This window comes from Coturnix japonica, chromosome 8 (assembly GCF_054131305.1).
Source record: "Coturnix japonica strain WE chromosome 8, WE-NBRP24, whole genome shotgun sequence".
In the NCBI taxonomy this organism is placed as follows: Eukaryota; Metazoa; Chordata; class Aves; order Galliformes; family Phasianidae; genus Coturnix; species Coturnix japonica.
Window position 1 is genome coordinate 20,567,243 of NC_140670.1, and position 13,274 is coordinate 20,580,516.

The following is a 13,274-nucleotide window of genomic DNA, read 5'->3' on the forward strand; positions in this document are numbered from 1 at the left end:
AGGTTCTACCAGAAGGATGAAACTGCTGAGCCTGGAGTTGGCTTATGGAGCTTGGAGGGATTTCTCATTTCAAACACCTCTACATCCCAGTTCATCTGGGGTTCTTGAAATACCAAATAAGTGAGCTTTACAAGGTTCAGTTTGGGAAAACAGCCACTTATATATGGTTCACCAAACTTTCACTTTGAAGTTTAATCGACTTACCGTTGTTTTACACAAACATTCAGGAACACTTCATGTGAAAGGATACAGAGAGCAAAGTGAGAGTAAACAAACAAACAAGTACAAAACCAAACACATACACACAAAGCTGACTGCAGAACCAGCTACGGGTAACTCAGCACAATAAAGAAACAGATTTAATAGCTTTTTACACAGTCTTTATTCACTCCTGACAAAGGCATTTTTACACAGGGCAGTAACAAATGGCTGTACAAGGACCAAGCTGGTGATATACCTCTGCCCTGTCAAGAAATTACTCTTAATTGAGCACTGCAAAGAAACACACTTCACAACTGCTGTTAGACCACAGCCACGCCAGGAGACAGGCACGAGACGCCCCATCCTCGAACACCATGACTTTGCTGTTGCGTGGAGGAGGTGGAGGGGATGGGCCAAACCCAACTTGGAAGCTGAGATAACGGGGCAGAAGGGAGCCCTAGGATCGCGACAAGCAGAACGGCTGTGTCACCGCGGCCTGGCCGCTGCCGGAGGGCTGAGCTACGCCCGGGCTCCGCTAGGGCTGCCCGCCGTGCCGCAGCACGGGCAGGGGCCGGGGCTACAGGGGCCCGAGGCCGCCTAACCTCAGGCGTCCGCAGGGGCGGCCGCTCCGGCTCCGTCCCCGCACCTGCCACACTCACCTCATCCTCCAGCAACGTCGGCAGGGGCTCAAAGTCGTAGCAGTTCACCTCCACCTCCTCATAGAACCCATCCTCCGCAGCAGCCTCCATTCCGCCCCAAAAAAGAGCAGAAGCTTCACACCCTCAGCCCCCGACGACAGCTCATCCCGACACCCACCCGCAAACGACCCCCACGGCACCGAGCACACCCGCCTGCTTTAACCCCTTCGCCTCCCGGCGGGGTCCAACCACGAGGCGCCCCCTGCGGCCAGCCGCCTCCTCCCTCCTAAGCCCTCGGCTGGGGCAGCACTGCCATGGCAACACGGCCCGCCGCCGCCTCGCCCGTGCTGCGCGGCCTCACTGCGGCGGCTCCTTCCCTCCCTTCCTCCCTCCCGCAGCGCCGAGCACGCCGCGCAGCCCGCCCCGGGGCGTCCCCGGCGAGCGCTTGGCTGGAGGGCGGCGGCGGTGCGGTGGCCCTGGGGGCCGCGCCAGCCGCAGTGCCAGGCCCCGCATTAGCCCCGTTCAGCTTGAGCTCTAGTGCCTCCAAGGACGGGGCACATCGTGCACACGTTGCACACATGCATGAATAAAACAATTTTTCCATCTGATCATCCGCTTTAGTTCCTTAGCCCTAACATTTTGCTATCCTTAGGACCTAAATTAATTGTATAAATATTCATCAAGCAAAGCAAGGGTTCGTGTTCTATCTTGTAGGTAATTCTCCTTCAAAAAGATTAACACTCTATTAAGCTATACTTTGACAATCACTGTGAAACAAACATAGATACTTTGATTAACTGCTCCGTAAAAGTCATCCTGAAGCAGCTGTAAGATTTCCCCCAGTTAAATATTAATTAGACATATTCCACAGTTATGGCATGCTACTTGGGAAAAAATCCAAGTGCAAGTAGATTGGAATATTTCCTGTACATGGACTAGATAATCTAGGAGATCTCTTACCAGCTTAATGATTATGATTCTATGTTGTATTCTTATTAACATGTTAAACATGTTAATTATTAACATGTTAAAGTGAAAGCTATGGGTGCTGCATGGAAATTCACATGCTAGTTTTGAAAAGATAATAGTTCTGTGTTAAAAAAGCACTCATGTTCAGACATGTGCCCTGTGTTAGTTAGACCTGGGGCTCAAATCTTGGGTAGTTTTTGCCAGAGTAAATTACTAACTGCATCTGAGTGACCTGTGATGCTTAAGACCTGTCTCCTGGTTACCCTGGTTAACTTATTTGCTCTACTGAGGTACCGGTTATACCAAGTGGATTATGTATGGAGTGGAAAGCAAAATGAATTAAAAATAGAGGGTGTGAAATAAACTGTATTCCAGGAGATCAACTGGAATAAACACAGAATTCCTCTATAGACCAAAAGTTGCAGAGAATTTAGCCTTATCACAATTGCCTTGATAAGCAGGACAGAACAGTCACTGGAACTGATATGGTTTCATAGATTTTGCCAGAAAAGTTGCAGTAGTAAATCTCAGATCTCATCAGTAGTTCTGTTTTGTTTCCTCCTTGGCCTCCTGGTTGAGACAGCTGTCAGAAAAGTCAGAGTAACTTGTTTGATACATTCATGTAACTCAGTTCTCACACTAGAATATTCAGTCTTAGCAACTGCAATTAATCATGGTCCATGGGGATTGTTAGAGGACATCTAACACTCTATGGTTCAACACTAGAACAAAAACAAACAAACAAACAAACAAAAAAGCATTTAGATGAAGCTGTCAGTTTGTCTGCAGTCATATTTTCCTTTATTTCCTTTCCACAATATTACTTAAGAACATTTAAGTTTGTAAAAATTCTTTATACAGTAGCACTAGGCATTTTTTGAAAGATGTTTTGATGGATGTTTGACTGTCTGTGGAAATAATCTTGTGAGTTTAAGGTCACTGAACATGCAAGTGAATATCATATTAGAAAGAAAAATATGTAGAACAATCAGTCAGGTTCTCAGTGGTGAGGATTCTCAAAAGGCAGAAATAAAAACATTACTGTGCACTGATAATATTGTTTTGCCTGGAAAGAAATAAGAAATGTTAGCATAGACTAAAAGAACCAAGGAGAGATTTTAATATCCCGTGATTAGACTCTGAACACGAACTGGATCTCTTTGTAATAATTACAGCAGGAATAATAACTTTTAGATACATTAATTCTTTACAGTAGATTAGAGATGAAAAAAAACACTACTGTTGTAGCTGATACAGATGAGAAACCACTTGACCACAAATTCACTGAAGAGCCATGAAGTTTTTTGTTGTAGATCTAGTGTGTGATCATAGGCAATACAGGGGGACTGGACCAAATATGTCAGATTTCTGTCTTCTTGCAGTTTTAGAGTGCTCCCCTTAAGCTGTGTTGAATTTGTAGTCAATCAGGGCAGATCTGTGTCTGCAGCAGAATGGCTGCCTAGGTTTCTGTTTCTGTTAGCGGTCAATAGCAGATATATACAGAAAAGTGTATAAACAAGTAGCCATATATATCTGCTCTTCCAGTACAGTCTTGGATAGTCACACTTTTGATGTCCCCAGGACAGTGATAGCATCTGTTGGCTTAAGAGGCCTGGAAAACTTTTCTTCAATGAATTTATTCATTCACTCTGTAAGTCTGTATTTTTCACTATCTCCCATGTCCTACTGCAAAATTCTTCAGCTTACTTGCGCAATGCATGAAGTCTTTGTTTCAGTTGATGCCCTTGATTTCTTGTATTAGAGAAAGTGGTGGATAGGATCCCTGTTTATCATCTCTGTATCATTCATAATAGTACACATTTGTTTTTCTCTACTAGTTACGTCTTTTGAGATTGAAATATCCTGGTCTTGTTTTTTAATGACAGAATAGAAATTATCCCATGGCTATGATCACTCACTTCATAGCACTTTTTATAATTGTTTCATAATGCAGTTAAACATTGTGGAAGAGGAGGCTGGGACCCAAATGAATGAATGAATAAATGAGCAAATGAATAAAAGAAAGAACTGATATGTAAATGAAGGAAATGATTCTTGAAAGCTTTTTGAAAGTAATGTATTAAGGACCTGCAAAGTAAGTATTTCTCTTAAATATGATTAACGGATTTAGTTATGAGCCTTGCTCCTTTTATTTCCAGGTAGCTGGATTCATGATGTGTTTTCCAAAAATAATTCAATGAGCACTAGCCACTGAGAATAAATCTGTGGGAATTCAGAGGGTTACTGCCAGCACCTCTATCTCAACAATCTAAACACCAGTCACAAGAGAAAGGAAATTGTATAAGGTACTGCTGTTATGCTGCTTTGCGCTACTGGTGATATCTTTCATGTTACTTTGTAAGTTTTTCCTTTTCATTGTAGCACTTTGGTTATTCTTCTTTATAGATTATATAATCATAATTGACTATAAAAATTTCAGAGCACCAGCCTTGTAGATGAAAGGTACGCATTTGTTACCCTATAATTAGATTTTGCATTCTCCTTTTAAGAGTTTTTTGTTTAATGGAAGTCTGCCTGAAGGCTCTCATTTCAATTCAGTTTGGATGAGACTGTAGGAACTGAAGGATTGCAGTATAAAGAATTGGTTCTTGTGTGTGTACAACATAGTCTTTTCAATTGTTTGGCTTTTGTTAATCAGAGATCACTTTAATGCCATAGGCTTTAGTTCCTTTAGTCTATGACATTACTGTTCTTCCTTTAGCAGTTATATGTATTTCAAGACAGGGAAATGCTTTCTGCCAGTTGTCAGCTGCTGCTTTCTGTGTTGTTTCTGCTCCAGAACCTGAAGGAATTCAGAAGTAAAGACACTGAGACACTGCAATTTTTAAACCAGCCCCATTGCTGCCACTAATTGTATACAGTTGTAAATCTGCTTCCCAAAGTGGTGGATTACTTTGTGTTCCACGTACTTCAATCTTATGAAGGCAGTAGAGATCAGCATTCAGAAATGCAAAACTAGCACATCTTCCAACATACTTGAAAAGGAGTGGACAATTATATGTACAGACTACATACTGTATGTGGAAATCCACAGATAGGCATTCACTTTCCTAGGCATTAAACAGTAGAATTGTGAACTTCAGAATCATCAAGCACAGTCTTCTGTTATTATAGGCACCTGTCACATCATTCTTTTCAGAAATGTTTCAAACACTATAGCATGTACATGCTAGGAGTCTTCTGATTTCCAGCCTTCATTTATACTCATTCATTTTTGTTCCAAGATTCTCTTTTAGCTTTTAATCTCAGTTCCTATTTCTTTCCAGATTATATTATGCATACATCTGTTTTCTTGCCTTTGACTTCGTTTTCCTCTTTTCCTAACAGTTCATTTTCATAAAACTGTTCTAGTTATGACTGCTTTTCTACTGTATTACACATCTGCAGTTTTATAATACCGATAAACCTTAATTATATAATTTCCTCAGGTGTTTAGGAGACCTGATCTTTTCAGTAGAGTCCTTTAGCACATGCCTCCTTTGTGTATATTGGTGTATTTCTTTATAGAGTATTGTGCAGTTTTTTCATCTTCATGATTTTCTCACATGTTCACTGCCTAAACGCTTTGATTTCATTGTCTTCTCCCAGTAGCAGTTTCATTTGTCCTCATTTGAAAGACTATCAGAAGATTCTTCTCTCTTCTCCATGGGACATTTTTCAGTCATCTAATATGCTCACCTGACATGAACTGCAACTTCATTTCTTATTCCTCACTTCTCTATTCTATGAACTCTACTAGATGGCACTCCCAGACATAGATAGCTCACAAAATGCATAGTTAATGCACTTTGCATTTATGCATCTCCATTTTCTTTGTCAATCTCTAAATGTCCTATGCTGCTGCAGTTGGATATTACCTTCCTTAATCATCTGAAATACAGGGAAAGACAGCAGAAGTAATTTGGCCTCCTTTGAAGTCAATAGCAAAATTGCTATGGCATAACTTCAGTTGTAGAGAACTCACTGAGACGTGGGGTCAAAGTCTGGAATTGTTTTCACTTGTATATAAATGGGAAAATAAATCTAGTGGTGGTCCAATATGTAAACACATAGATTTTCTTCAATGGAAAACTAGAACCAGAGGAGATACGAGTCCAAAATTAATGCAGTGCTAAATCTGGTACTTGGAGGTTTGTGTCTCCTTGTCTCATTAATTCAATTAGATTACTGGATTTGTCATATGCAGTATCTGTTCAGAAATAAGTGTGTGCGTATACACACTTATTATATATATGGAGAAATTGATAACTGAGTTCTTTCTTTTGCTGTCTGTCTGGAGTGTTAAGTGACCTCTTTTGTCTCAGTGTCTTAGTACATCCCAGGTATTCCCCCGGTAGATCTGAATAGCAAGTTGGAGAATGTTTTGCTTGTCTTACAAGGGAAAGTGAGGCACCGTGAAAATAAATCACTTCCAGTGTTACACAGGAGACTCATATGAACTGGAAACTTAAGCCATAAACCTGGAGAGCCATACTTACCCTATAATTGCAACACATCCTCCAATTGATTCTGAATTGCTTTAGTTTTGACATTATAGCATTGTTTCCATAACACTATATTGCCTTTATAGTACCTATTGGTCCCCTTGCTTTTTAAATTCATTTTAGTAGTGTTAATTTGAAAAGGCTACAAAAAGTTATGCACAAGATCATTTTAAATGATAATGTGTATAATAAAGTCTAATATAATGCCTGTGGCAATTTCACATTGGAACATAAGCTTCAGGGTAGCACTAGTTATCCTTCAGAAAAAAAACCAACACCTAATAATAATTAACTAAATCTTCATATTAAAAAAAACCAAAAAACAAAAAAAACCCAACACATCATAACAATTAACTTTGTGTAGGCTGAGTTCTAAGCCTGATATTGCACATAGTTCTGATACTTGGCTATTTTCTGAACTTTACCTCCACAGATATTTATGAGATCATTGTGACCTGCTCGTAATTGAAAACTTGAGACAAAGAATTCTCCCATACATGGGACAGTAAATCAAACTTTGTTGTTTAAGATCTTTTTGAGGTTAATAAATCACTAGGAAGAGTCAACCCCCAAAGACCTAATGTCTCCAAAACAATCAGCTGTTGTCCTTAATATCTGATTGGAAATCTATGTGTGTCTTTGGTGTTCTATTCCTTTTCACAGAGATGTCCACATTACGCTAGGAATCTTTCTCAATAAATACAAACTAGAACATAAGTGATAGACTTCATTAACTACAGAGTTAATATACAAAATTTTCAGTTTAATCGACTTAATTTACTATGATTTTTTTTTTTTCAAATGAGGATTTAGCTATTGTATTTTGTGCTCAGATCACTACCTTTCTTTTTTTTTCTCTTTCTCTTCCCACCCCCCCTCAACTCCACCCCCAGATACTGAATTGGGAAGGCATTCAGAAATCTCACCTGTGCAAGACAACTCAAACCTCCTGGGGTTGCTGTTGCTATTCCAGCAACCTCTTCTCTATCCTTATCAAACAACTGCTCTCCTTGGACACCTAAGGGCTACTGTGCTGCAATGTGAAGATCTCAGGAGCTGAGATCAGACTGTTCTTGCTTGGCAGAGGGCCCCATATTATGTTATTTTGTGCCAGAGCTGATTGGAATGAGTCTGCTCACAATAAATTTCAGATCACAATAATGAACTCCATCATTTTGCAAAGTCTTTCAATCAGTAACACAGGCAGGTGAAAGAACTTTCAACAGCATGGCTCATCCAGTAAAATTCACTTGACCTCACAAGAGATGAAGAGCAGTATTTTAAGTGCAAACTAAGGCAAATCTCATACAGAGATGCTGAATGCAGAGCTGTCTCCTTGCAGATGGAGTAAGTATTCCTATTATGCAAGTGAGCTTCGAGTTTGAACTGCAGTGCCACATACAGGTGAGTGCTCATTTTGCATTCCGTCTGACAATAAAAGCACACTACTATGTCCAGTGACCCTAAATTAAGACTCATCTCTAATTCCTCAGTTCAGCTACTGCACTGAAGACAATCAATCATTTGCACTACTCGACTCTCATTTTTGTAATTGCTGCATAGGTAATTTGCTGATGGATGCATTAGTAATATCTATATACAGTGTCACTGGGGACTCCTTCATGCTGGGAAATCCTACTCTGAGAAGAAGCAGTCAAAATCCAGAATCCAGCCATGAAACTTATAAATAAAAGTAAACGACATGGTTGAGACTGAATTCTGGACACTGCACACACAGACCAGTAAGAGGGGAGAAACTCATCCCTCACCCTACAGGGTGAAACAGGGCCTGAAGAACTGAGCTGCAGCCTGATAACAGGACTGCTGGTTTTTAGAACTAATTCTGTCTTTTTTAGAACTAATTCAGGGGCAGAGGTGACAGATTTTCAAAGACTGCTAAAAACACGATCATTAGCTGTGTGTTAGTGGAGCTCAAAACAGTCTTTAATGAGCCAAGGAGAAAGATAAATTGCTGACTTCAGCTCAAAGCCTATAGTTACTACAGTGAATACATGTCTGAAACATTTGCCATTAGTTAGGCATCGTCACTTACCTCCTGGATGAGGCCAGTGCCATCCTGAGCATCATAAAATCCATGAAATGCAGTATATGCCTTCAGAATTTGATAATCCAAATGAATCAACTGGGCAAAACTCTCTTTCAACCTGTTAAAGCTATTGATTCATTTGGATCTATACCTTGTTATTAAATTTTCATTCTTGATAAAGACAGTTGATTTACATTAAGAAAAAAATAAGAGGAATGATTGTGCACAGTACGTGGATATCCTATTAAGGAACTCACAGCACACAGGAAGAAGTAGAAGAGATTACAAGGTTATGTTAATGCTTCTGTCCAGTATGGTGTAGGATTCCACTGATTTCGTGGAAGTTACAGTCTCTGTCTTGGCGTCTCCATGGGTGGGAAAGAATAAGGTACTCACATATCAGAGGCAGTGCATTCCAATTTAGATCTGCCTTTCCTAACTTTGGCCCTTCCCTAGCATTCTTTAATACTGCATGGAATAAGGGTAAAACACTTCCTATCATACCTTCTCTCTGATTACCCCTTTAAAGCCTGTCCCAATTAAGAACTGAAAATACAAGATCAGATTCACCTAATGCCTCCAGTGGTTCTATTGCACCTGGTGTTGCCTTCTAGGTTTACCAGACATGAGTATTTGTCACAGGCGACACAAGGCCAGTGCAATGCTGCTTTCTATCCCCACCTTGTGCAAAAGGCCATTTGACAAGACCAAAGACTTAGGTTTCAGATATATCCCCCTAAAGTCAAAATCGCCTTGGGAAGGATCCCAAATTACTAGTCTTTTTTTTTTTTTTTGTGTGTGTGTGTGAGTATGTGAAGGAAAAGCATCATGTTCTACATAAGCACAACAGGAACATCTAACCCATGAAATACTCAAATGGCAAACAGACTATGGCAGAGGCAATACTTCACTATGCCTCTGTAAAACTGGCTGTAGTAGTGACTCCTTGGGTATGTAACCTTATTCTGGGGAACCGGAGTGGCACGGAGTCTGTCCTAGGCTCAGGACAGAACAAAGTAGAGTTTAGCTGCAGTCTGGTGTGCCAGTTCCTGTTGGCCATGCCAGACATACCTCAGCTGTAGCCGACAACCTGGCACTGAGGCTCAATTAATCAAGAGAGGTTATATAATAAGCACAGAATTTCAGCCAGAAAAATTCCAACATACCTGCACACAAAACCCTCATTGTCAAGTCAGGTCACTTCTGTTCTGCACCAGCTGCTTTTGTGAACAATTTTTCAGCTTATCCTCAAACAGTGTCTGTCCTTGATCATTTAATCAGTATTTAAAGCTGTGTCTGTGATGTTATTGATCCCACTTGTGCTTCCAGCATGTGTTTTGATGGAAAATCCAGCTCAGAGGAAAAGTGCAGTACACTTTCTCATCATTCACAAGAAGAAAAAAAACGAATTTTTCTCCTTTTGGATTTTACTGTTTGTTGTATAATAGCAATAATCTCTATTGCTCTCATATACTTGCAATAAATGGCTTTTGAGATCAATGAAATGTCTGAGCTTCACTTTGGCTATTAATCATTCTCAGTAGCCATTTATTGTGTTATATATTACAAACAACAGAAGTTATTCCTTAAACCTCACCAGACAGCTGAGGACTGCAAATTTCAAACCTAACTCCGAGAGACAGGTTCACTGATGGTAATATCCATGTTGTCCCTTATAACAGTAAGTAATAATAACAGCACTGTGCCTTCCACCTTCGGATTTCAAAACCTACTATAAAATGCATTAAAAAAAAAATGAACCTTGCTTCTACAGATGAAGGGGGGAGAAGGTGAGGATATGGATAAGAACTATCTGTGAAGATCCCCTCCCATCTTATTTCTTTCTTTCTGGGAAAGCAGTATATAAAGAACCTGATGGATAATACTTGTCCTTGTTGCCATCCTGGTGGCAAAAGACAGGATTCACATTCTTCTGCCAAGTATATTCTAGCTAATCCTCTCTATTCTCCCATATTACATTATCTTTAACCTTGCTTTATTGTTTAAAATGCTTTATCCAGATTAGCCACCCAAATTCTGAGTTTTAGTGTTTTATACAATTTTAAAATGATCTTTCCTGCTGAGTCTATTTCTGCACATAGAATAGAACTACACTATTAGTGACAGCTCTTTTGTGTTATTGCAGCACATGATTGCAATCAACACTGCCCAAAAAGAAGAGCTGACAAAGACTGCATTCAAACTCCCCTGGTTTAAAAAAAAAACACATTACATTCTCATTAAGCTTATATGAGACACTGTACCCTCTTTCTATGTACCTGTGCCTTACCGACACCTTCTTATTCCATGGATTACCTCCCTTTGAATTTTAGGAACTACATTTTAGTAATGGAAGAATAGATCATTTGCTCTTTGTAGCTTGAAAGAAGAGGATCAGGAGGAGAACTGGTTTCTGCTCCTTATGCACCACTGACTGAATTGTTTCCACATTTCCAGTTTAATTTAAATTAAACTTGTGTAACTTCATAGAATGACGGAAGAGATGCTGGAATGAAATTGAGACAGCTGTTATAACAATGCTCTTGGAAGTTTCAGAAAGTATTACTGATCGTCCCCCACCCCTTATTTTCCTGCCTATACACAAGCCTGAACAACAAATCTTATCAATCTTCCTCAGAGCTGAAGAATAGAATCTCCACATAATTGATGAATGCATATTAATCAAATATTAATTTCTATTCTAACTACCTAAGGAGGTAGCATAAATAACAGAACTGATATAGTGACTGTAGTAGTGATTGTAGTGATGGAGTGTAGTCTAACCAGAGATCTAGTTAGTTTAGTAGTCTCTCTCTGCTCCTGGCCAACGATGGATGTTTAAATAAGAATATGAGAACATAGGACATACAGAATGATCCTTTTTCACTTATAGAAATCTGAAGCTTACTGCAATTACAAAAAGACCTTTGTTGTCTAGCAAACTGAGAAGAGCAGTCTGGAAAGATGATTCTCCAAATGACTCCTCTTTGGATTGCCTTGTGCCCTTAAGCAATTCAGAAAGGTTGTGACTCAGTTAACAAGCTGGTATGAAAATATCCATCAGGCTTTGCAAGTCTGTAAGGACTGGATTCCTTTATATAGCCATGTAACACTGCAGCACAGCTTATGACACAATATCCATAAAATATGCTACCAGCAATAAGGGTAAAACATACCATAAAAAGTAGCTTAGAGATGCTTTCACATCTTGAAAACTGGATAGACAAATGAAGTTGAAAATTTATTATCCAGGAAACACTGTGTAGCACAGAAAAGGCAAAGACAAGTTAGAATTATGTGGCTGTACTAAAGTCGCTTTTCTTTATGCTCTAATAAAAGATAACAAAAGAGCTAATGAGCAACATAGCTGCAGAGAACAGCATGAGCACCTTTCAAATGAATGCTTAATGAAAATTAGTACCAGCAATCTTGCAGCATCAAAAAAGACAAGAAAACTAGCTTTGCACTGAAACAAAGGTTTCCCTAAGATCTCATCCATCCAAAATTATCTATAGTATCTAATGGGAACATGCAATATATTCTTTCTCCTTCAGAAAGCAATAAGATGGATGAGTTTTCCTTTGTTTGCAAACATGTTTCAGAATCCCCTAAAGTATTCCATGGTTATGATTTGGAAACATTATTTATGATGTTATGCTAAAGATGCAATTCTGAATCTACCATTAAGCTCTTGTATTACACTACCCAGCCATCATGCTTTTACAACAGTTTTACATAATTACATCAAACACCTATTTTCAAAATCTATAAATTAAGAGCATAATTCAGCAGAAAAAACTATACCTCATGTTATGTTTCCTCATTTCCATTCATTCTTCTAATAGCACAATAAGAAGAAAAACAAAGAAAACTAATTTACTCACTGAATTGTACATATAAGTGGAATACCATGCATGAGTTTCCTTGCCATATTCCACCAAATTGCACATTATCCATCAATAATATTATGCAGTCATGTGAAATATTAAATAATAGGTTGGTTGCTTTCCATGAATTCCATTACATTTTTCTTTCATACTTAAAAAAACAACAACAAATGAAAACTAAAAAACTTGCACAAATTTATTGAGTAAAAAGGTCAAACAGAAAATATCAAACAGTCCAATCATATTCCTCACTATGTCAAATATAGCAGAGATTTTTGACATCTTACATAATGGAGTTATTTCTTGCTTCATTTGATAGTCTGTCTTCTTCTGTATTGTTTGCTACTTGATATGGTGATAAACTTTCCTCTAAAAGCCTCCAAGCATCTTTCAGGCCACAAAAATGTATTTTGTTCTTAATAAAACTATATCTAGTTCAAAAATTGTCACTTAACCCTTAAAACATAAGGATACATTTCCTCTTATCATTTAGAGTGTTATGATCAAAGATTATATTACCCACTGCATTCGGTTTTGCTTAGAAAATGGTCAAAATTTGATTTTTGAAAATCTTCTGACATATTTTTCAAAACACTGCTTGATCAGCATCAACAAAATCTAAGCATAAATGCATAAGGCAATAGGCTTGTACATACAGAGATGCTGACTAGAACAGGTAGTTTTTTTTGTTTTCAAAACTTATTTTTATAAAATACCTGGTTCCCAAAACAGTAACATTCTCAGTGCAGAAATAGTGTGGTAAAGGGAATGCATTCCACTCAGTTTTGTTACAGCAAAATACCTGCAACAACTGGAGAAGAAAACTTCACTTCACCCCAGTCTTTCAAGAGCAGCACGACAGCCAGTAAATAGCATGACTGTGATTACATCCATTTGTGATACGTGATCTGCCTCCATCCAAGGTAAATCACTGAGTTGTCATATTGTACTGCAAGCTCATTCATAACATATACTTCCTAGAATATTCTTTCTCAGGTCAATGGACTCATATTGCTTCCACTATCTA

At 38.8% G+C, this 13,274-nt stretch overlaps 1 protein-coding gene across 5 annotated transcripts in view; it reads right to left on the reverse strand.

Annotated features, from left to right (window-relative positions):
- Positions 1-1,359, reverse strand: part of KNDC1 (kinase non-catalytic C-lobe domain containing 1) — a 55,761-nt gene extending 54,402 nt beyond the window's left edge. For all 5 annotated transcript variants that reach the window (XR_014948907.1, XM_085555209.1, XM_085555208.1 and 2 more), the window contains exon 1: positions 861-1,359. Coding sequence is in view for 4 of the 5 variants with exons in the window: in XM_085555209.1 (XP_085411335.1) it covers positions 861-950 (90 nt within the window). In the remaining variant the exon portion in view is untranslated. The remainder of the gene's footprint in view (positions 1-860) is intronic.
- Between the last annotated feature and the right edge of the window lie 11,915 nt (positions 1,360-13,274).